This window comes from Monopterus albus, unplaced genomic scaffold (assembly GCF_001952655.1).
Source record: "Monopterus albus unplaced genomic scaffold, M_albus_1.0 scaffold287.1, whole genome shotgun sequence".
Lineage (NCBI taxonomy): Eukaryota > Metazoa > Chordata > Actinopteri > Synbranchiformes > Synbranchidae > Monopterus > Monopterus albus.
The window spans coordinates 247,255-272,110 of NW_018128167.1; the positions used below are offsets into that span (position 1 = coordinate 247,255).

Below are 24,856 nucleotides of genomic sequence, written 5' to 3' on the forward strand. Positions count from 1 at the left end.
AAAGGGGATTGGGCGGCAGTCGAAGGCAGGGGCCCCGACGACCCAATTTCTGGACACGGAGACTAGCCCCTTCTGAGTTGTAAAGTAGTATATAAATGCTGTTTATTTTTATTATTAACAAAACGGACCCAGGTACACCTACTCCGGTACTGTTAAGTGCAAATTTGAGGTACTTGTATTTTAAGTATTCCGTTTCATGACGTTTTCCACTCCACGTTTCAGAGGGTAGTATTCTGTGTTTGTTAGTCAGCTGTGGTTACGGGTTATTTTACAGATGAAGATTTTCCACCTTTTTCACAAAAGCATATGAAAAGCCTTTACTGTATGTAACCTAGTAACTTGTCTGATGGTGCTACAAACAGCTGGGTCACTTGTTGCTCTTCACTTCTTTGCAGGTCTCTGGATTCAGCCCCCCTGTGCAGGTGCTCTCCTCCTCAGGGTCAGCTGGCGCTCCAGGCCAGAGAAGCCAGGGGGTCCAGGCCCAGACGGTGAGGGGGGATGGCATGTACATGCAGCATTCCGGCTTCAAGTACTGCTTCAGGGAGGTCAAAGATGGACAGGTGAGAGGGAGCAAGACGAATCACTATTAGAGCTGTTTTTAATTTACAGTAAGGGGAATTTAGCTCTAGAAACACAAACCATTTTTGCTGTAAATGTGTTTATTTCTGTTGTAAAGTTTAACATGGGAGTTTATGGGGACTGACTCCCTTTTGGAGCCAGCCTCAAGTGGCCGTTCAAGGAACTACAGGTTTTGGCACTTCGACAGTGGCTTCATTTCTCAGCCTCTGAGGTTGTTGCTTGGTAAAGCCCTGTCAGCGCCCCCTAAAGGCCACACACAGTTTGATAGAGTCTTATGGTGTTACAGCAGTGGAGCTAAGCTTGGAAGATTTGTCCTGAGGGTGGTGCTAGATTAAAGGTGAGTCCGGCCACTGAGTCGGATAGGGAACAGTGTTTCTGCTGTAATAGCACAGGCATGTTGGGTCACCATGCCAATGAGACCCCCGCCATGCCTACACAACAGGCCAATATTTTTTATATAATACCGTCCAATGTACACTCATTTGGAAATGATGATTTGTGTTTGGGAGTGTCTGTCTGGTGCCCCTCTCTGACAGCACTGGTAAGAAAACCAAACAAGCCCAGCAATACATGAAAACATGAACGAGTGTGGCCTGAGAATACTGCTTTTAATGGATTTCATACGTCCACCAAGGTTTATGGAAACGACATGTTACCTTCACTGATTCTTCACCCGCGCTTCTGCAAGTTTGTGGTATTCAGTATTTTCAAGTAGGCTGAATGGAAGAAGAATCTGGAGACATAAGTTTATTCTGCACCAGGCAACTGCACAGCAACACACTGAATGCAGTAACACACGCACACTGAACCCTGCCAAAACCCCAAACTATTTACATCCTGCCCTGTGAGGCATTATGGGGGATCCCGCCAAGTGTCTCTCCGCCCCAACACTACAATATTTTCTCATGGAAACGCAGTGTCACTGTATTTGTCTCTTGTTTGCACTTTCAATGTGTTACACCAATGCTACAGCGTGCCAGTAATCAGTGCTGTTATAATAGTGTAACATAATTGATCACTCAGTAATCATCACAGAATGAATCTGTGTTGTACGGAAACGTGAGATGATTTCTCATAATGCAACTAATGCAAAAAACACAAATAAGCTATGTTTTCTACAGTAGCAATACCTCATATCCTACCTGACATGTTTGAGCCAGAATATGAGAGTGGATAGCACGACAAACCGCAACAGCATTAACTAATTTGAATTTCTCCTCCATAGATAGGTAAACAATGACAACATACAGTCCCAAAGTAGTCAAATGAATTCCAATAGGCAGTGTAGTACTGACAATAACGTCATGGGTTGTTGATCTGCTGGTTACCCATTGGAACGTTCCTACCCCCACCTATGGCCATGAACTTTGGATCATGACCGAAAGAATGAGATCACAGATACAAGCAGCAGAAATTAGTTTCCTCCGGAGAGTGGCTGGGCGCACCCTTAGGGATAAGGTGCGGAGCTCAGTCACCCGTGAGGAGCTCAGAGTAGAGCCACTGCTCCTCCACAATGAGCGGAACCAGTTGAGGTGGCTTGGGCACCTGTTTAGGATGCCCCCTGGACGCCTCCCTGGGGAGGTATTCCGGGCATGTCTCTCCAGGAGAAGGTCTCGAGGCAGACCTAGGACATGTTGGAGAGACTATGTCTCCCGGCCTTGGGGTTCCTCCTGAGCAGCTAGAGGAGGTGTGTGGGGTGAGGGAGTCTGGGGGGCTCTGCTCGGGTTACTGCCCCCGCGACCCTGTCTCGGATGAAGCGGATGAAGATGGATGGATGGACATCTCATTGGCATCAAACACACATCGGCAGACACACTGGTCTTAAGCAGTCAAAACAAACAGGTACTGCGCTGATCATTCACCACCACGGGGGCTTCACGGGCCGGCTGCTTGTAGGTTAGACGCGGTTAGGTAAAACAACAAGTACCTGTACAGGAACATTCCCAGACATGCAGTAACCTCAGGCCCTGTATCTTAGTCCACATCCTCTGGTCATGGTGCAGCAGCAGGAGGGAAAATACTGTATATCCACAAAACCAGGAGCAGTCAGAATTTTCTTTTTTATTAAATAACTTTATTGAAGATATACATGACAAACAGGGTGATGTAAGTGATGCAATGAGTCATGCACACTGTGCTCATGATGAGAAAATGGGCAGTTTGTTTCACATTGCTGAGCAGTTCCAACTGCAGTTTGTACCAGTTTGAGAGTTTATTATAGGTTTTATTTATGTATTCTTAAAGATTTTGTTCTATCTTCTTCAGTTGTGAAGTAACTGGTAGCTTTGACAGTTAATTGTGTGCAATAAATACATCTTATTAATACTCATTTTACGTGACCTTTACATGGAAATTGCCAAACAGGTCTATGCAAGAAAGAAATAACCAAAAATGTTAGTGTGTGTGCACAAAACCTTTATCGTCCTCTTGCCACCATACCTGAAAAATATTCTGGGGGTAACACTGAGGAAAAAATCCTCAATAAACTGGAACAAAAGCAAAATGGAAGAAACCTGAGGAAGAACAACAAAACATGGACAGTCAGGAAGTAGATGTGTGTACATTAAATATGAAGCTACAGCCATTTGGTTTAACTTAGCATTAAGACTGGAAAGGGCTCCAAAAAACAGGATTAGGTTTTGTACTGGTCCCAGCCAAAAATCATCAGGCGTATGCCACAAAACCAGTCTGTTAGTGGTTGTTCTGTGCCTCTTTGTTTCGTAGGATGGGCCAGAGGGTTCACATGCCTGTGCCCAGTGGCCTGTTGTTTCGGCCACACCCAGCGGTGATGAAAGAAGTCTTCAGCACTGCTTTACAAAGAGCTAGATGATTAGACTATGCTGCTACAAGAAACAGACAGCATTTGCCAGCAGGGTGATGGAGCTCTCAGTAGTTGTGAAGTATGCTGCTGCAGTTTTAACAGTCAGATAGTTGGACTCAGAGACTGTGTGGCAGCAGCTAGTGCAGCTGGAGCTGCATGTTATTTTTGCTGTGAAAATGGCAGAGGAGGGATTTTCTATCAGAGAGCTGAAGTGTGAGCACGCTGTTTCTCTCTGCAGCCAGCAGTCTAATGGGAACCAGAGACGTGGTCCCATTACAGGGACCACAGACAAGAAGTCACAGATTTACTTTCATCATACAGTCACTACGGAAAGTTTTCAGACTTTTTCAAGTTTTCCACATTTAGTTATATTTAAGCATCATCTTAAAATGGATTCAGTTCATTTTTTCCTAATCGAGCTACACACAATACTGCACAATGGTAAAGTAAAAACAGGTTTTTGAAGTGTCTTGTTAGTATATTACAAATAAAAGGCTGAAATATTCCATTTACATAAGTTTTCAGACTCTTGGTTATGACACTTGCATTTGAGCTCTGGTGTATCCTGCTCCTATCTGTGGTCAATGAGATGCTCCTACCGTTCCTCACTAAAAGGCACATGTAGCCTGCTGGGAGTTTGCCAAAGGGCGCCAGAAGGACTCAGACCCTGAGAAGCAAAGTCCTAGGTCTGATGAACAAAGACTGAACAACAAGGCCACATTAATAGTCACACCTGTACAACTGTATGTACTTCAGTGCAGCGCTTCCGCCTTAACATCTATTTATGAAGCTCAAAATATTTCAGTTTTTGGTGAAATTCTCGTAAATGTATACATCCAATCATATGTTTATTAGCGGGGCTGGCAATTCTTTTCAGAAGCATTTGTTGTTACATATCTTGTAGTGAACACACTTAACACACCAACAACGTAAAGAAACAAACCTGTCATCTGTGGCAGCAGCAGGGCTGAGAAAAGCCTGACCAGTAATTTTACTGCTCCCAAGTAAAACCACCAGACGGCCTACCTGCCTGTCAACCTACTTCCCACTTGTGCACACTCTGCGCTCATGCACTCAATGCTTGACCCAAGAATCTCCCACAAAGCCTTGCAGTTGCAGGTAGATGTGCTACCACTCTGTTTTACAGCTAAAGTTAGCGAGCTATAGCAGAGAAGGTTCTCAGCTTTCGGTTGTAAGCAGAGACCGTTGTTACAGGCCAGGCCTTCCCCTTGAAGACAAATGGCCTTATGGGTAATGTTGTTAGTGTTGTTGCCAGAAGTTGTGAGCTGCAGTGTGAGAGCGAGAAGAACAGGCTTCTTTTACATGCAGCCAGACAGTAGTCAGGTCTAAGTGTGACAGGACTGTAATGCAGTTAACTGGGCATCAAAGGCCACATGCAGTGTTCATGTTACCAAGACAGAGTACAGCCTGTGTTTTGGAGTTAGCCCGCCTCCCTCTTCACTTCACATATCAAGACATCTGCTCAACTGATCCACATTAACAGTAGGAGAATGAGCAGTGGGCAGCAGCTGTGTGCAGTGTCCCCGTGGACGTCCACACAGCTGTCACTGGATCACTGTGAGACTGAAGGAAACGGGAAGATTCTCAGGCAGGTTCTGCAGCCTCTCCTCTGGTTTCTATGTGGATTTATGGAGGTTTGTTCTGGGGGGGCAGCAGAGATGATGTATCCTCAGGAAGTGAAGGTCTGAAAATATTTGTCATGCCTGTGTGAGTTATCATTCCCATTCCTGATGGAAGATGCAGCCGTCTGTTCCTCAGTCTCCTCCAGGATCTGCTGTAGCTCCAGCTGCCGGTGGTGTCGGCGAGCGCTGAAACCGACAGCAAACTGCGACAACTGTTTCTACATGTACATCAGCACACATGGGACAGCTGCTGGCAAAGCTCTGAGAGCAGTACAGATGAACTTGTGACTCCTCGTCACAGCTCGTGGCCTCAGTGGGATGTGGGTATTTTTCCCTCAAATGTTTCATTTTGAGGATTTTTAGAGGCCTGACGAGTTGGAAGCACGTTGTCCTTCACCAGGAGGCACCAGCAAAATTGAGGAAAAAATATGCTTGAGTTATGTAATTGAAGTGTTTTTCTGTCAGTTACTAGACTTCAGTGCAATTTTGAAATCAAAGGTGACAGAAAAGTCAGAGACCTGAAAACCGATTTGTGTGTTAGAGCTTTGTCTCCCCACCACTGTGGTTCAGATGGAAACGTCTCAGCTGCTGCTCAATGGATTGTGATGAGGTATGGTTCACACATTCATGGTCCCCTCAGGATGAATTGCAGTAACTGGTTATCCTCTGACTTTGCATCTAGCGCCACCATCAGGTCAAAGTCTGAATGTGTCCAGTACTGTAGTGGCATTCCCATCAGCCTCAGCTGCTCTGTGTTTGTCAGAGTTGACATGTATCAATGCAGTGACACTTGCTACTGTCTGTCATCACCTGTGTGTGTTTAGTGTATTAAACAGAGCTGGGTGTGTGTGTGTGTGTGTGTTTAGTGCAGCTCTCCTCTGCCTGGACTGAGGAGCCGAGAAATGTGCTGCAGAGGGATCGGGAAGGGCTGGGGGATCACCGACTGCGTCCTCTGTCCTGACAACACAGGTACGCATGTATTTGAACGGGGCTAAGTCCCTAGATGTGTTTAGTCCAAAAGCACCTCTGTCTCTGTGATGACCCTCCCTGATGTAATGCAGCCCCCAGCCCCTCACCCTAATACTTAACCCAAACTCCAGGTCTGAAGCCCCAAACACACACAGGCCTCTCAGTATAGGAGTGTCCTCACAATGAAGGTTTTGGCCTAAACTTTGTCCACACAGCTGTAGAAACGCATGCAGACAGAGTCAGTGATGATGCTAACATGTCCCTGTAGGGAGCTGACTAACAGGACAGGAATGCAGCTCTGTGAGACAATAGTCCTTTAACACACACACACACATCTGCATGTGTGTTTACAGACACACAGGAGGTGGTGTTAGCTCACCGCTGGCCTCCACCTTCACATTGGCCTGTGAAATCAGAGAGAATGATGTGATGCACCGTCACAAAACAGAGGGAGGGAGTGGGCACAGTGAATGGTGAAGGAAGGAAACACACACACACACACACACACACACACACACTGCAGTGCGTTTCCAGCTGGATTGGATCTGGCATTTGAGTTTAACTGTCTCAGAGATAAACAGAGAGAAAGCCAGCTTTCATTAAACATGTTCAGAGAACTCTACTGAAGCCTCAGAGGGCTTTTGTAGTGTTTTTTTGTTCTTACTAACAAATCCCACGTCCAGCCTGGCAGTGCTGGAAGCGGTACTCACATCCTTCACCTGAGGCCGCTCTGCCTGATGGCTCTTCAGCCTAGAGGGTCCAAGCTGACACCATAAACCGCTCCTTCCCGCCTTTTACCCCTCCCATCATGCCCTCTTTCCTAAAGCTACGATGTGAGCTACAGACGCCTGGTTGTTACAAACTGTCCAAAATCCAGCCGATACTTGATCTTGTGAACATTTCGTGTTTTGTGTTCTCCATCTTACTAAACAACAGAGCGCTTTAGTGCTCAGTCCTGAGAACTGAGTTAGCATTGTTTAACTTTCCCATCGCTCCAAAGTCAGTGGGGATTTTGAGTGGCTTTTTGGTGAGAAACCTGAAGTGAGCTCTGTGATTAACACGAGGTGAGGACATAAAATACACCCGTAAATACCCCACTCATTATTAGAGTGAAGCACCAGAGTCTTGAAAGAAGGCAGAACTGTTAGACCAATAGTGAACAGCTGTAATATTGCATATGCTTTACTTATTTTATTGTTTATGCTCTGGGACATAAATAGTTCATGGTTCAGTTAAACTAAATCACATGTTCTTATATGAAGCATAATCTTTTTATGTATAAGAAATAACAGTAGGTTAAAATAAATGCATATTGGCTTAGTTCATTTGTTTATATCCTGCCATCTCTGTCTCTCTCTGTGTAAAGCTGTGTTCACATTATCACAGATGAGGCTTTTGCACGATCTTCGGGTAAAACCTGCTCCGACCGGCGTGGAAGTCCTTCGTTTCTCTGCGATAATGTGAAGATGTGGATATGTTTCAACTGTTTGCGGCGTGATCAGGTTTTTAACCTGTGTAATCCATCGTTAATCATCCTCAGGTCCGAACAACAGTAGCTGTCCGCCTGGTTTTGAGCGAGCCAACGGAACGCATTGTGTCGGTGAGTTTAGCACACACACAGGAAGTAGGTCAGAGGTCACAGGAAGTAGGCCAGAGGTCACAGACAGGTGGTCGTGGATGATGTGGGTCACAGTAGTAGTCATACAACAGTGAATGCTCTCATCCTACTAAATGGCAGTTATCAGTGTGGGTTAGTTGGGCCCCACTCCACCTCCTAGTCAGTATTATGTGTCTGACTGTTGTCGCCATGGTTACAGCAATAAATGCAGAGCGAGTCAGCTTTAGACACAGGAAGTACTTAGTGTGTGTGTGTGTGTTAATGTATTTTTGCATTTAATATATGTGTCACTACGTGTTGATGTGTGTGTAGATGTGAATGAGTGCCTCCAGCCGGGACTGTGTGAGAACGGGCTCTGTGTGAACACCAGGGGGAGCTATAGCTGTGTGTGTAGGGTGGGGTTCATCCTCGACGCCTCACATGGAATCTGCATCTGTGAGTAACACACAGATACACACCAACACACACTGCTGTCAGCTTGAGAATGAAATCAGGAACAAGGCAGATTCCAGGTCTGGACTTCCTGAATCCATCTAAGCCCCTTCCTAAAGCCCGGGCGTCTGTTGACCTTTGGAAAAATGGCCGCGCTCTGTTGTTTGCTCCAGACATGTGATCATCAGACTCAAAGCTGCATCAACAGACGTCACATTATTCACCGTGCAGACATTTCTGGCACCAAGAGTAAAGTCAGGATGCTTTAGAAATGCTGCCACGAATAGTTTGAATTCTCAGTGAACTCCATCCAAAGAGCAGTGAAGACAAAGAACCTAAACCAGACCACTATTTGCTGTGACCCCCTTTGCCTTTAACCAGGTCTCCTCAGTTCACCTCCACACCGAGTCTCCAGGTACCTGGCAGGTCGGTTGTTCCAGCATCTCAGAGACGCTGCCACAGTTCAGCTGCAGACTCAGGCTGTCTCAGTGTCTCTGTCTCTGCATGTGATCCCAGGCTGACTCCATGGTTCTGAGATCAGGGCTCTGTGGGCGCCAGATCATCTGCTGCAGGTCTCCTGGTGCTTCTGGTCTCAGTTCTTTATGACTCTGTTGGAGATTTGGGCTCAGCGTCAGGCTGCAGGGTGGATCTGGGACTGATCAGACACCTCCTGGTGAGACTGATGGAGAAGAAAGTGCCTGAAACCTTGGCACAGTACTGTGCATATCTGAGAACCATGAAATCTGGCACCATGTGTTCTGTTCCTCCTAACATCCCTCCTGCTGATCCACTGACAGATGTGTCCAAATACCCATGTTATGTAGGAACTGGTGCCACACAAAAGAGCCTCTCATCTCAGTTCGGTGACATTAGCATTGGCACCTCTAGTATTACCAGCACCAGTACGACGGTAAAGCAGCGACCGCTGCAAACACTGAGGCCAGAATCTGTTAGATGAAAGTAAAAGCAGCAGCAGAGAAACCAAACTCCAGACTGCAGAGACCCAAGCACAGGAAGCTGAGCATAATGCAACAACAACAGTAAATCTTTGATTAGACCAGACAGGAGCCTGGTAAACACAACCTCTTTCAAACTTGCTGATGTGTAAAATGTGTGGACTTCCCAAGGCTTGCACTCCAAGTCAGATTCCTGTCCTTTTGAAACCTCTGAGGTCAACGGGCGTCTCTGTTCGAAAGTCGGTTGACCTCCTTGTTCTATTGAAGGTCAGTGGATTCTTTGTTCAGCTAAAAGTCAGCTGGTTCAGTGTCTTGCCCAAGGACACTTCGACACGTGGACTGCCGGCACTGAGAGGTCTACCCACCGCACCACTGTGGCCTCCCCTCCCTGGTGCTCAGATGGTTTCTGTGAAGCCCTTATTGTCACCGACGTTCGCTGAATGGTAAACAGACTGTATTTTATGTTGCACTGGCCAAAGCGCTTTACAGAAGATCATACACCATTCACACACAACATTCACACACTGATGACGACAGGCTGCCATGCACCGGCGCTAGTCAAGCCACCGGGAGCAATTCGGGGTTCAGTGTCTTGCTCAGGGACACTTAGGCATGCGGGGAGACCGGGAGTCGAACCACCAACTTGCTGGTCAGGAGACGACTGCCCTACCTCATGAGCCACAGCCGAAGAGGAGGAGGAGTGTGTCTGCAGGATGCTGGTGCACCAGTGACAGTCGGAGCTTAACGCTGCTTTGTCGTCTCCTTGTTGCTTCCAAGCTGGGCCTGGTGCATGGTTGTGCACGACAGGTGTGCACTTGTGTTGACGTGCTCTGTGAGGCTGTAATGAACCATCTGTGTCTCCCTGTTCTGTCACCTAGAAATTACATTTGATTTCAGTCTGTTTTGCCAGGACTGTGCTCAGACTGAAGCACGACCGTTTTGTACTGAATCCAACAACAACCAAAGTGTATGAGCACAAGTTTACAGACACAGTTTAACAGAGGGCTTTGTGTTGTTTGTTTCTCAACTGGGACCAGTAACTGCTACAGATCTAGTCCAGCACAAATCCCCACAAAAGGGACACATTGTTGTTTTTGGACAGATTAAAGACATGTCGTCAAACTGCTCCATCAGAGGCTTCAACAGAACCAAACTGGAAATGAGCTCCACCTTACTGAGCCATTTGGGTTCAGAACAGGGAAAACAAACAATGGATGCAGTGTTTAGAGTAAAGGGTGCATCACTCAGAATATAATGTTTGGAATACTGTACACGACTGTGGCCTGACAAGCTCTCACATCCCTCCTGACTCATGGTTTGTCCTGCAGAGCAGATATTTCCCTTGCAGCCTGAATTATGTCTGTTGCTCTGTCAGGCAGCAGCAAATACATGTGGAAGAAACTCCCAGTGACAAAGTAGACGGCACGAACACAAAGTCTGTAATGGGGTGTCATAATGCCACAGTTCTTTTTAATATCAGTAAATGAGTGGCTAAATAAAATGGTCTTGTAAACATTGGATGAAATTTAAAAGGTCCACCTGGACACAAAAGCATGAACAAGCCTTTCCAGGTCACTACTGGAAAGAAAAGATTTTCCCTTAGAGAGACAGTTTACCTGTTTATATGCCCCACAGGAGGTTCGGCCTCTGTTTTTCCTGCTTCTCAACTCAAACCCCAGTGATGGGGGCTGTCTCTGAATATCCCTCAGGTGGTTGCAGCCGCAGCGCTCTGCTGATGCCTGAAGTCTGTTTAGATCCCCAGAGGAGCTCCTGCTCGTCTTTCTGTGACTTTCCCCTTCTTCTTTGTGTCCTCCTCAGCCCAGAGTGTGATATCAGAGGAGAAGGGTCAGTGTTACCGGATCCTGGAGTCGGGTCGGGGCCCGTCCTCGTGCTCCCTGCCCATCCTCAGGAACATCACCAAGCAGATCTGCTGCTGCAGCCGAGTCGGCAAGGCCTGGGGAACGGACTGCGAGAGGTGTCCTTACTTTGCTTCAGGTTGGTTAACAGAGTTAACTGGTTAGTGACAGGTGGGTGAGCTGGCCTGGCAGACAGACTAACCATGTGCAGTGGCTTAAGAACATACTCAGAGCCCTTGACTTTGTCCACAGACTAACCTGGAAGCCAGTGTAAAGAGGCGTAATGTGCTGGGTTCTCCTGGTTCTGAATGTCCTGCTGTAGTGAGCTTTTGGTCAGACAGAGAGTGCTAGCATAGTCCACCCTACTAAAGATGAAAACATTGGCTTTCTTCCATCTGACCTCAATATCTGATTCTGTCTGTTTGTTTCAAGTGATGATTTTAACTCTTCCTCTGTTTCCTCCTGCAGTGGCCTTTAAAGAGATCTGTCCGGCCGGTCCTGGTTATCACTACTCACCTTCAGTTCTGCAGTTCAACCAGAAAGTCACCGAGCAGCTGGGAGGCCGAGGAGCTACGCTGGTAGCCGCTAGCAGCCAGCATACTCAGGGTCAGTCGGTCTGACACATATTGCAAATCAGAGGTTCTTAACCAAATCGTCCCAGTCATTATGCTACAAGTGTTGCTGGACCCCTTTCAACTTTTCCTCTCTCGGTGCACACGGCACATAAGTGCAGCTATCGGCTCCATTGTCTCTGCATTTTATTTATAAGCATGAGAAAAAAAACTTTAACGTTAACCTGGACTCTTGTTAGGATCAGGTTTTTACTGAGAGAGCCCTGGACCAGATTTCTGTGAGCTGTATTTATACACTGATTGCTCAGGACCCCTACTGGTCATAAATCTACTTCTCTACCCCCCATCCCCCAGGTCCTGGTCCAGAGTTTGATAGTGGAATCTCTGGGTCTCAGAACCCATTGTCCTCTGGAGAGAGAGCTGGTGGAATGAGTACCTCTCTGAGTTCTGCTTCAGATATCGGATCCAGTGATGAATCAGCTGGCACCAGCAGTACCCAGGCAAAACTCAGCCAGCCTCAGCCTCGTCCCCAGCTTCCGGTTCAGTCTCCAGCTCAGCCTCGTCCCCAGCTTCCGGTTCAGCCTCGCCCCCAGTCTCCGGCTCAGCCTCGTCCCCAGCTTCCGGCTCAGCCTCGTCCCCCGCTTCCGGTTCAGCCTCCGGCCCTCGTCCCCAGCTTCCGGCTCAGCCTCGTCCCCAGCCTCCGGCTCAGCCTCACCCAGCTGCTGGCTCTTCCTCCTCCAAGCCTGTGCAGCCTGGCAGCACCGGCACCACAGCCACCCAGGACGAAGCACCGACTCTGGGCAGACCAGGGGTCCAGCAGGGCCGGCCTGAGTCAGCTGCATCGTTCACAACACAACCAAGACCTCTGCCTCCATCCACCGGGAGTCAAGGTAACAGAGAAGCTGTGTTTGATATGTTAGCATGATTAAGATAATTCCTCTGACAGTGCTTAAAAAAGGAAGTGTGTGACTGGTTTAGGCAAACTAGAATGATAACACCTAACTGGTTTCTGTCTCAGAATATTCAGATTTCACCACCCACAGTTCCTACTATTACAGGAGGCTCTGCAAGGCCAGGGTGACTGACAGGAGTCACCCTATCAGGAGGCTAGTTTTCAGCAGCTTGCTAGCTTGAACCGGGGAAATGAAAAATGCGTCAATCTCCACACAGTAAAGTTTATTCTTTCACCTTTATTTAATTTGACCAACTGTGACTTAAACAATGCAGAAATGAAATAAGGTGATTGTGAGAGAAACAAACTACAGACCTGTAGCAACCAGCCTCCCTCCTACAGAGTAGACAGGATAAATGTTAGGAATCGAGCAGGGAGACACAGGATGCAGGTGTTTGAATGTTCTTTCTTTTTTTAATTCATGTCCAAAATGGAACAAATCTCAGTTTCACACACAATTGTCAAGAAGCCCCGGCTATCAAAATGTTTGTATATACTCTTCTGGGACCTGTGTTTGTGACTGAGCCCCTGTGCACCTCAAACCTCCACATTTCTTCCCCACAAAGAAACCTGGCCTCTGCAGCTTCACCTGTTTATGATACATAAGGAGTTTGTTGAACCTGCATTTGTCAGAAAATACCAGAGCTTATATTTCATCGGAGCTGCACAGATATCATGTCCTGTAGTTTGCAGATCCTCTCGCAGGCTTGTGCCATGGAGCAGTGGTTCACAACGAGGTCCAGAGGTGCAGGTAGAAGTCAGGGTGGTGTGCAGGGTTTGGGTGGGTTCCTATCAGGCCACAACAGTTTCTGCTCTCAGCAGGTGCTCGGCCCTCCTCTGTGTCCCGGCCAGTTCAGCCTCCAGCTAGAGGGGCATCTTTCCCTGCTCAGCCACAGACCCCTCATCGTGGCGCAGAGCTGCCTCCTCTGCACAGCAGACCAGCTGTCAGCCCAACGACACGGCCCCCCAGAGTCCAGGGTGAGTACCAGCAGACACAAACCACCTCCAGGGCAGAGAAGACTGCTGGTCATGTACTTGTGCAGGCCTGTATTGAATGGGGACACCAACCAGGTGGCAGGATGTTGTGCTGCAAAGGTCCCCTGCTGGAATCAATTCGGGGGTGTCACAGGGACAGTGTCAGGGGGTGGGGGGCTGGAAATTCTGAAGTTAACCCTGAACTCTGGGTCGTCTTCTTTATTCATCTGATCAGAGTCGCTTCAGTCAGCGCTCAGTATGTTCACAACTTCTTACTGCAATAAATTTATTTCCACTGCTCCAGTTAATGTGTAGATTCAGATTGTCAGTGTTAAATGTGAGACACTGACCGTGAATGAGGGACGTGAACAGTTTGCACCTGAGTGGGGAAAAGACTCAAGATTGGTCTTTAAAGAAGATTTCACATCCTCTGTGTGTGTCTGCAGCAGTGCGAGGTGTGTGTGAGAGCAGACCGGGTGTGTGTGGGCGTGGCCGCTGTGTGGATCAGCCGGGCGGGAAACACACCTGTGTGTGTGATCAGGGATACCAGCCCAACTCTCAGCGCACCTCCTGCCAAGGTGAGTACGAGCACACACACACACACACACACACACTGTTGTTATGAGGACCTTTCTCCTCCCTTACTCCTCAGAATGCCATGAAAGGCCGGTGCAGGTCTGCAGGTAGCTGAGGAATTTCTTCCACACATCTGAAACATTTAATGAGTCGCCGTTCAAACTTTTTACATCCAAGCATAACAAACGTTTTCTGGAGCGGTGCAGCAACATGGAAAATGAAATGTCTCAGTGGGGGTGAATGAAAACAATCCAACAAGCACAGCTGTAAAGTTTCACCGTGTATCCGCATAATGTGAACATAATGAGACTTTTTCTTTGGCTAATTGGCTAAAATCAGCACATTTATCATCTGTGTTAACGTAATTCTGGCACCGCGGTCCTTTGTCCTTCCAGACAGGAACAGTTTACGTCTGTTTTGTGTGTGTCTGTGTGTCTAGATGTGAATGAGTGTGTGCAGTCTCCAGGTGTGTGTTCGGTGGGGGAATGTGTGAACACCGTGGGAAGCTACACGTGTGCGTGTCCGTCTGGATACAGGAGCAGTGGCCAGCAGACCCTATGCCAAGGTGACATCCACTTCCTGTTTGTATTTATGCCATTTTATAACAAAAAAACAGGGAAACCAGCTCAGTGTGTTTCATCCTTAGACGTCGATGAGTGCCAGCTGAACCCCTGCAGTAACAGTCGCTGTGAAAACACTCCAGGTAGCTACAGGTGTGTCTGTCGCCATGGTTACAGGCTCACCGGCAACACCTGCACAGGTAAAGATGGATCACGGCATGAAGCCCAGTGCAGAATTGGAGAAACCATGGTGTTAAAAAATAAATCTTATTTTATGAATGGGAGGAAAACCACAGTACGTGTGTTCTCGCTGTCTTGGGTGAGGGCCTTGTACTTTAAAGTGAGATTCTGTGGGAAGAGCCGTTTCAGTTGAGTGTAACCTGTCCCTTTTGGAGGATGTCAAAAACGATTTAGCTGATCTTCTACCACCAACATGCTGGGAACCAGTATGGGGACAGAAAACGAAGAAAATGTGTGTGTGTTTCAGATGTGGACGAGTGTAAGGATCCTCTGCGTTGTCCAGGTCAGGAGTGCATCAACAGCCAGGGCTCGTACCGCTGCGTGTCCTGTCAGCCTGGATATGAACTGCTCAACAGGCTCTGTACAGGTAATGCACACTTGTGGGTCAGAGGTCACCTGGCTAAAACTCAGGAAAAGTGACCGTAATTGTTCAGTTTATTAAACATCAACAAACAGTGAAAAATGCACATCATAATTTCCCAGTGTTGAACTCGGCGAGTGTCATTTTGTCTGACCCGCAGTACGTGACAGTTTAACGTGAGACAACGACAAGTGGCTTAGGTGGAACATCTGGGTCAATGACATCATCAGATGTTGGCTTAAATACTAATTAAATTACTTGTCTTAAATTAAATGACTAAAGTTTTTATCAGTTGCTCATTAAATTTCAGTTAACTGACTTTTCACCGCAGCTCTAAATGTGACCACTGGCATCAGCTATATCTAATGCTAACGTCTCAGTCTTCATTAAGCATTTCTTTAGTTTTAAGGTTGTTGATGGCTCCTCTCATGCGCGCAGGAAGGTTTTTCAGTAGAGGGTGCTGCCTGGGATACGTGCACATGCTTGGCCGTTTTTGTGCATGTAAATGCTTATAGCCTAATAAAATATGCGTGTAATCCAAAATAATGTGTATTGCCATATATACAATTAAATTAGTCAGAATTCTGTCTAGTTTTTTTTCACATGCTACATGTTTGAATGTTTTCTAAAATTACTGTTGGAGTTTCATTCAGTTAGATTTGGATTAACGACATAAACATGACTTAGCTTAGCATGCTAACATCTGACATTTATCTTCTTTTTGTGAAGTGCAGAAAGTGATATGTTGATATGTTTACACGGTGTTTGTTAGGACAATATATAACATTTTTAAAATAAACATTTTCATATGCAACTTCTGTTTATTTGGCTTTCAACTGTTAGCACACCTCGTATTAGCATATAAAATATGTATAAGCATAGAAATTAAAGCTAAGTGCCTAAAATGGTTCATTAGTAATTATGTCACACAGATATAAATAATAACAGCTTAGTAACTGTCTACAGACATCGATGAGTGTCGCCAGGCTCCTTGCTCCAACGGTCGCTGTGAAAACACACCAGGGAGCTACCGCTGTGTCTGTCACCATGGTTACAAGCTCCAGGACAACACCTGTACAGGTAAATGGGGAGGCTGGAGATGCAGATGTGGTGCTAGAGTTGTTCTCTGAACAATCAAAACCTTGGTGTGATGAATCAGATCTTTAATATTCATTTGGCATGATGGTCAGTCGCTCTAGGATGAGGATCTGCATTTATACCGCCAGAGAATAAAAAGATAAAACTCTCTGCTCAGGTAGCAGAAGGGAAACGCCCACAGAGTCTAGGTGTTTTCTCAAGACTTTTAAACGGGAAAACAAGTTCTACAGAATAAATATACAAGTGGTACCCTGGTCACATCAGAGCTAGATCAGCATGGGGAAGCTGTAGGTTCTTAACATGTAACAAAGCTGATTCTATGGAATCATACTGGAAAATTCAGGAAGTGGTTGTTTTAGATACAGAAAAAGGGGATTTAGAAAGAGACAAGTGAAAACAAATATATTACTGGCAGAAACACATTGCTTAGAGACAGAAGAGGAAAGTACAGTCCAGGCGCTGATTCACCCCTCACTGTCTTTGTTAATCACCTTTATTCACATTCCTCTGTGCAACAAACCCCTATAGGCAAGTTTCTCATTGTCTTCTTCACTAGTCTTCCTCTTTGTCCACAAAGCATGCACACAAATACACCACTCATCAAATCAGAATTTTAACGTATACAGTGTAAGAATGAACATTACCTGATACCTCTGCTGCTTAGTTTAGCTTAGCTTAGCATCAGAACTGGAAACAGGTGGAAACCATTAGCCCGGCTCTGGCCAGAGGAGACAAACGTCCACAGCTCATGGTGTGTGTCTTCATTGTGTGTGTCCAGATGTTGATGAGTGTGCAGAGCTGTCTCAGTGTCCTGGTCAGATGTGTGTCAACTCTGTGGGATCATATCGCTGCGTGTCCTGTCGACCAGGATACACACTGGCTGGCAGACAGTGTATTGGTATGGTGTGCTAGCATACACACACTTGTACATCTGAGGACAGTCGTTGACATAATGCATCCCCAACCTAAACCTAGTTCTAACCTGTAGCGTAAAACCAAGTCGTAACCCTCAGAAAGCTGGTTCACAAAGTGAGGACTGGCCAAAATGTCCTCACTCTAGCAAAAAACATCACTATGCAGCAAGTACACGAACCCACATACACACACATACTGTGGTCTCTCTCATCTGTCTCCCTCTGTAGATGTGAATGAGTGTGAGGACAGCCGGACGTGTCCCGGGCAGCGGTGTGTGAACACTGAAGGATCCTACAGATGTGTGGCCTGTCAGCAGGGACACCACAGTGTGAACGGAGTGTGTACAGGTACACACACACACACACACACACTGTGGAAACACTAGAAACTCTCTGAAGGGTGACTCCACCCTCACATCCTGCCAGCAGCCCCTCTCACAGCAGAACTGCTAAAGAAATGAAGTCTTAATAAAGGAAAACAACAAATCTGAAATCAGAAAAGCAGTTATTTTTGGGTGAACAGTCACCGACTATCAACATTGTTAGATTAATTTTCTATGGATCTGCTAACTGATTGTTTCAGCTGTTGTTTTGATGATCTAATACTTTATGATAAATAATGTTGACATTGGTCCTTTATGTTTGATTTATGTTCTGACACCAGTTAATTAACAGCTTTTTCAGCCCTGAGCAGTGTCTGCAGGTTCAGTTACAGCCTCCACCAGTGAGATGGAGCCTGAGAGGTGAAGCCCAGGGCAAAAGGTTCTGGTTCAAAAATCTGATTTGCACATACAAAATATTGTATGTGTGTTTTCTCCCTGTTGCAGGGGACTGAAAACCAGAGCACAGCAAGTTTGTGGGAACCCACCTTCCTAAATAGTTGAATTTGGAAGGAAAACATCAAACTTCATCTGTGAACAAAGCTGAAGATGCCTCTCTCTCGCTTTCTGCGTCCCACAGATATAGACGAGTGCGCAAGTGTCAGGGCATGTGACGCACAGCGGGTGTGCGTGAACACCATCGGCTCGTTCAGGTGCGACTGTCCACCTGGTTATCGAACCTCCGGCCTGGGCAGGCAGTGCAGAGGTGGGTCAGTTCACCTGGCAGGTGTTTCATGACATCAGCAGTGTTCTGATGTCACTGCTGGGCTGGTGTGGTAATAATGAAGGAGACGATGGGGACTGACGGTGACAAAGCTGAAGCTCCAGCTCTTCTCCCACAGGAACAAAATACAAGCCAGTCTCATAATAATAACGCTTGGCACAGTGAAACAAAAGACCTGCCTGCTCCAGCTCCTGTATAATGAAAATACTTCTGAAATATCCAGAGTTGTGCTTTTACTGGAGTGAAGTTAATCTGTCAAATATGTGTTAAAACGATTGTTTTCGATATGTGTGTGTGTCCTCAGATATTAATGAGTGTTTGGAGGGGGACTTCTGCTTCTCCAGAGGAGAGTGCGTGAACACGCCAGGCTCCTACACGTGTGTGTGCTCTCGGGGCTTCACGCTGAGTGACAACAGGACAGCGTGCCTCGGTGAGTCATGGCGTGTTCAGCGTGACGGACTCGGGGTGAACACTGGGGCTTTTTATTGGCTGTTGTGTCTGTTTTTATTTAGCCAGTAAAAGAAAACCCTGCTAAACAAAAGATATTTGCTAAAACTCAAACTAACATTAATCATTAGGTCTCATGCAAGAACATATTTGTTGTCGCATGCAAGAGATAGTTTATGGCCTTGACATGTTTTCAGTGACTCTGCTGCTAGAACCGTGCGTGTTCAGAGCTGTGCAATCGTCCGGAGCAGCTAGTAGTCCAGGCAGAGTGCATGTCTGTCGCTGGGTGTTTGAGGCTCTGCAGATGTCCTCATGATTGACTGTGTGTGTGTGTGTGTGTGTGTGCACGCAGTCGTGGAAATTGACCAAGTACAGTGAGGTATCTGTACTTCAGCTGAGTATTTCATTGTCCTTCTACTTGCAGAACACAAACCGTGTACTTTTTACTGCACTACATGTACACGATAACTTCAGGTCCAGAACCAGATGAATCAAACCAAACCCAGTAGAACCATCAGACTCTATTAATCCCAGTAGGAAATCCACCAGCTACCCAGCAGAATGGAAACTCAACTCAACTTTATTTATAGAGCACTTTAACACAGCCAAAGCCAAACAAAGTGCTTAACATAAGATTCGATTTAAAACATATAACATGTGAACAACTACATTAATAAGAATAAAACAATAAAATAAAATAAATGAACCAAGACAGCAAAATAACAAAATAGTATCCAAAACCAAAACTCAGCAAACAGAGTCTCATGCCATATGATACGCCAAGGCATACAAATGGGTCTTCAAGTAAGTTTTAAAAATGGCCAACGAGGGGGCCTGCCTAATGTAAAGAGGCAGCGCATTCCATAGCCTAGGAGCCACAACGGAAAACGCTCTGTCCCCTCTAAGTTTACGCCTAGCCCTTGGTACCCCCAGCCGGAGCTGGTCAGCTGATCTGAGGCACCGAGAGGGACTACAAGGAAATAAAACTTCAAGAAGGTACAGTGGTGCAAGACCACTTAAAGACTTAAAAACAAATAAAAGAATCTTAAAATGAATCCTAAAGGACACCGGGAGCCAGTGAAGGGATGCCAAAATAGGGGTTATATGCTCCCTTTTACGCACTCCAACCAATAGACGGGTGTCGTGGCAAGAGTGAGATACCAACTAAATTAATTCAGACAAACCATTACAATTTAAAGGATCATTTAATATTACAATTATTCTGAGTAGAGTAGCATCTAAACAGATAATCTTATAGTTAGGGAACAGAGAACAGAGGACAGAGACTCTCCTCCTGCAATGAAATAGATAAAGCCTAAATTGGTCGGAGCACCAGTCAGTCAGGTCAGGTCCTTTGTTACCAGTCCTGGGTCAGTCAGCCCCAGTCAGTCTTCTTCTCCCCAGCCGGCTGGGTCTCTAAAAGGTACCTCGTCCACCGTTTACTGCAGCATGGTCATCTCCTCTCTATCCCTGGCTCCCTCAGGCTCACTTCTCTTTTTCAGCTCAGCCACTAGCTACTTCTCAACAGCTGGACTCTGTCCCCCTTGACGTCTCTGCGACCCCCCTTCTCACTCCATTCCAGGAAGACAGGAAGGTTGACTCCCAATCTTCTGGCGCAGAGGGTTCATCTCTGACCATACTAGGCCTTAACTAGGATTCTAAGTATTAATTATATAACCACTTACATAAGCCCATTGTCCACCTCACATGAACTTAATAAACCCATAATCACTCAGCTCTCCCTTACACGAGCTAGTACCAAATAAGGTCTATATTGAGCTACATACTGTTCCATTACATATTTCCTCTGGAATAGGGTTTATTTTTTCACCACTACAGTCCCCCCTTCCGTGGTTTTTAAACCATGGAACATCGGAACTCAGAATAGGTAAAATCAAAATATGACCATGTTGGCCTGAGACTTTAACGCCTCTAAACTCTGTCGGCTGTAGTCAAACGCTGACCTCTTCCTACAGCTAAAATTAAGTCTAAAATAATTTCCGTATTACAAAACTAACAACTCCTCAATTAACCTTAACCTTAACAGAGTCTTTCTCACATACTCCAGTGAAACCCAACTTAAACAACTCAGTCGGTCAAGTCTCTAACGTCTCACACCTTTGCAGAGTCAGTAGTAATTAACTATGGTGAACAAATCAACTGTATGAGATAACACATAACTTCCCATTCAGAACAGTCAGACAAATGAACAAACATGAACATAAAAGCGAACAGAAATAAAATCAAAATATGAATAAAAGTCAAAGGCAGGGGTTGTACCCAAAGCCCTCGCAACAGCAACCTTCTCGATAAAAAACTGTAGTTATCACACAGCTCAACAGAGGCTTCCAGGAAAAATTTAGCACAGACCCAATTGTTTTAAATAACACGCATGGATTATGGCTGTTTGATACAACAATATCAGACAAATATTCTCTCTTAGCTTCTTTAACAGTCTTCTGATAATTGTGCCAGCAATCCTTTAAGATTTGAAAAGAAACCTGCAGTCTGTCCTTCTTCCACCTCCGTTCAGCTTTACGGCACGCTTGCCTAGCCACACGAGTTTTGGTGCCAAACCATGGTTCAGGCTTAGCTTTAGGCTAAGCCTGAACCTTAAATGGGGCCACAGAATCCAGAATAAAGCAACAAGAGGAGTGAAACCAGGAACTAAGCTCCTCAGTATCGCCAACATTTGGAACAGCAAGCTGATCAAAGGTAGCAACAAATTGGCCCACAGTCGAAGAATTAAATATCCGGCCACGTCGAGTAGGGGCATGCAACTTACCCTCTACACAAAACAGGCCGGCCTCAAATACAATAGGCATATGGTCAGAAAAAACATTTACACCAATATCAACTTCTGACACAGAGACACCATAGGAAATAAGATCCAACATAGTTACCATCAGCTCCACCTTTACCAGCTGCAGCATTAAAGTGATGGACACAGTAATTAGTCACTATGATCCAGTATCAGGGACGTTACTGGGACACCGTTCAGTTGACCGTTCTGCAGGACCAGTACTGGTACTGATGGTATTTCATGTATATTTGGATGCTGATACTTTTGTACTTTTACATTAGTAACATTTTGAATGCAGGACTCTTACTTGTATTTCTACACTGTGGTATTGCTACTTTTGTGTCCGTAAATGACCCGAGTACTACTTGCACCCCTGTGCACGTGTGTGTGTGTGTGTGTGTTACATGCAGTGACAGCTTCTTTCTCTCTGTAGACGTGGACGAGTGTATGAAGTCAGGTGTGTGTTTGGATGGTCGCTGTGTGAACACCGACGGCTCATTCCAGTGCCAGTGTCAAACCGGCTTCACCACCAACCCTGAGAAGACCGCCTGCCTCGGTACGCAATCGCACACTAACCACTGCTTGTCTAACCCTGTCCCTGACCTCAAGCCAGTGGTTTACCATGGTAGAACTTGGCCTTTGTGCCCAAGAGGAAGGCGAGGCCCCAAATGTTGTCCACTCTATTTACAGTACAGTTATGAGGTACCTGTACTTCACTCAGGTGTTCTCCTTTGATAATTCTTCTACTTGTGATACCTGTGATGTGGGCGCAGACAGCGCTCTGTAACTGCTGCATGTGGAGATAACAAACAAATTCAACATACTGTGTGTGAACACAGTACTTTTACCAAGGTAACGAATCAGAGAACTTCTTCTGTCACAAAGCTTTGAGTCGACGGTACAGTTCATTCTCTGTCCGTCTCTCTCAGATGTGGATGAATGCATCTCATCCGGAGGGTCGGTCTGTGGCTCACGGCGATGTGAAAACACGATCGGCTCCTACCGCTGCCTCACTTCCTGTGAGCCGGGCTACCGGGTCGCTCAGACTGGCGAGTGTGTAGGTGAGTCTGAGTGCACACCTGTGAAGCATCACGTGTACACCACGTGTCGGCGCCCTCAGCCGCTGATGAGTGGTTATACACAGAGTGACACTTAGACTGAGGTCACTTTGTTTTTCCATGAAAGTCAACTTTCCCTGCAGATGTTTCACAATAAAAGCCCTCCAGGGAAGAAAGAGGATTATCTTGAAATGATTGATAATGTGGAACAGATGCAGGAAGAGTTGCACAAACAGCAGCAGCAACAACAAACAGACAGCAAAAAACAAGGAGGACTCTGACTGATGATCTGATCAACTTGACGCTGTCTTTATTTTCTACAAAGAGCCATTGTGTTGTTTTCCACAGAGCACAGATCACTTGAGTCAGACAGTAAAAAGTGAGGATGAGTTTCAGAGAGTAAAGAGATGTTGTGTAACATACTGAGGATTTTTTCCATAGTTTGTATATCATGTTGAAAATCACATCAGACTTGAAGTCCCTCTCCTCTCTGTCAGACCTCAACGAATGTGCCAATAAGTCGGTGTGTGGCAACCACGGCGTCTGTCAGAACCTGATAGGAACCTACCTGTGTGTGTGTGACCGGGGCTTCACCCCCACCGCCAACCGAAAGGCCTGTGTGGGTATGTGTGCATCTTCAGTCGCATGTCGCATCGGTCACCTGGCCGACACGAGGCTGCAGGGTGCAAATGGCATGTTGTAAAAGCAGAGCTCACAGGACCTAACGCAGGTGGAGCCTGGAGCATTTACTCTCAGTTCTCAGTGTGTGGTTTATTAGGAACCCCTAGCTCAGACCAAGCCAGTCTAAACCTGCAGCCTGGACTTTGTGCTGCTGTTACAAGGAGCTGTTCCTTTTATTTTATCATTTTTGATGTAGTAGAACAAATACCAGACACAGTTTTCTGTCTAACAGAGCACAGCTATAAATACATTTTCCTGCAGGTATCTCTGCTCCGTCTCATATTATTTTAAGTTCTTCATTCATGGTTCTTTCATATGAATGAGCTCATGGAGTGAGAGGAAAACCCAGACCTAACAGAGGAAGCCGATAACGTGGGACAACCTGGTTTTTGTGCTGCTATAATTTGGCTGATGCTGTTTGAGACCAGTCCTGAGGCAGAGCACTGCTTGTCTCTTCCAGATGAAGACGAATGTGTGTCCGTGCCGGGCGTGTGTGGTCCAGCTCGCTGCAAGAATGTGGAGGGCTCCTTCACGTGTGAGTGTGACGCACCGGGAGAGTTCGACACCAGGACCAGGCAGTGCGTCAGTGCTTCACAACCAGGTACACACACTGGCACAGTGCCCATGAGTGTGAAACTAGAGCGCCCAGGTACAGCTGCTGTGCACTGCACTGATACGACACAGTAAAGAACAACATGAGCAAACTGAATAAACAAGTGAGCAGACAGGTACTGTCGGGTAAATATTCAGTAGCTATTTAAAAGAAGCCGTCATTAGCGTAGCAGACTTGGTTAGGTTGTCTCAGACTCAACAGTCGTACAGTGCCGTGTGTTTCACATCCTCTGGAGTTACTGTGTGAGCTAACACGACCTGCTTGAACAGATAACACACACATCATTGTGTGGTTCCCATTCTGAACACATCATTAAAACGTTCCCAGTGTGAGTCTGAACGCTGGGCTAATGGCATCAGTCAGAACTAACTGAGGTCCAGTCAGTGGCCCCAGACTGGAGCTGTGGGTTACAGCCGTTCACAAGAAGCATCTGCTGATGTGGACTGTGCTCCCAAAAAATGTTAGAAGACTGAGATTGTAGATTTGTAGGAAATGTTACAGATCATCTCTGTCTTCAGTCCACAGTCACACTGTGGCTGCTCTCCCTAGTAGGGGGTGTCTGACAGAACGACCATCGGCATAAAGAAGCCGCCCAGAGTAACAGCTGAAGGCTTAAAGGAGTCACTGGAGCTGGTTACTGTCTCTGTTGCTGAGTTGACCACATGTGCACCATGGTGCATGGAGTCCACAGCAGGACACCACAGAAGAAGCTGCAGCTGGAGTTTGCCAAAGAGCAGCCCGACTCTCCACAGCACTGAATGAAACCAAGGCTGAAGGTCTGACCTGATGTTTAAGTCAAGTCAAGACTCTTTATTGTCATTATGCATAGCACAACGAAATTTTTTCCGACAGCTCTCGGCTTAAAAGACAAACATATTATTTACATAACACACAATTGTATAAGTCAATATAAAAATATGAACTAATAAAAAGGGATGTATGGGCCCTAATCAGGTCAGCAGCATGTTAGCATCAAGAGTGTAGTAACATTATAAGGTGCAGCTCAGTGCAAATCTCAGTCTTTAGGA

At 46.2% G+C, this 24,856-nt stretch overlaps 1 protein-coding gene across 1 annotated transcript in view; it reads left to right on the top strand.

The window, feature by feature from the left end:
• LOC109973251 (latent-transforming growth factor beta-binding protein 4) overlaps positions 1-24,856 on the top strand; it is a 52,877-nt gene that overhangs the window by 12,050 nt on the left and 15,971 nt on the right. Inside the window, exons 4-25 of the mRNA XM_020622685.1 lie at positions 396-560; positions 5,910-6,012; positions 7,553-7,612; positions 7,943-8,065; positions 10,837-11,013; positions 11,343-11,480; positions 11,801-12,336; positions 13,032-13,149; positions 13,251-13,376; positions 13,820-13,951; positions 14,389-14,514; positions 14,596-14,709; positions 14,997-15,116; positions 16,077-16,190; positions 16,987-17,106; positions 17,351-17,470; positions 18,083-18,208; positions 18,531-18,656; positions 21,910-22,032; positions 22,406-22,537; positions 23,032-23,157; positions 23,676-23,816. Of these exons, the coding sequence (XP_020478341.1) occupies positions 396-560; positions 5,910-6,012; positions 7,553-7,612; positions 7,943-8,065; positions 10,837-11,013; positions 11,343-11,480; positions 11,801-12,336; positions 13,032-13,149; positions 13,251-13,376; positions 13,820-13,951; positions 14,389-14,514; positions 14,596-14,709; positions 14,997-15,116; positions 16,077-16,190; positions 16,987-17,106; positions 17,351-17,470; positions 18,083-18,208; positions 18,531-18,656; positions 21,910-22,032; positions 22,406-22,537; positions 23,032-23,157; positions 23,676-23,816 (3,166 nt within the window). The remainder of the gene's footprint in view (positions 1-395; positions 561-5,909; positions 6,013-7,552; positions 7,613-7,942; positions 8,066-10,836; positions 11,014-11,342; positions 11,481-11,800; positions 12,337-13,031; positions 13,150-13,250; positions 13,377-13,819; positions 13,952-14,388; positions 14,515-14,595; positions 14,710-14,996; positions 15,117-16,076; positions 16,191-16,986; positions 17,107-17,350; positions 17,471-18,082; positions 18,209-18,530; positions 18,657-21,909; positions 22,033-22,405; positions 22,538-23,031; positions 23,158-23,675; positions 23,817-24,856) is intronic.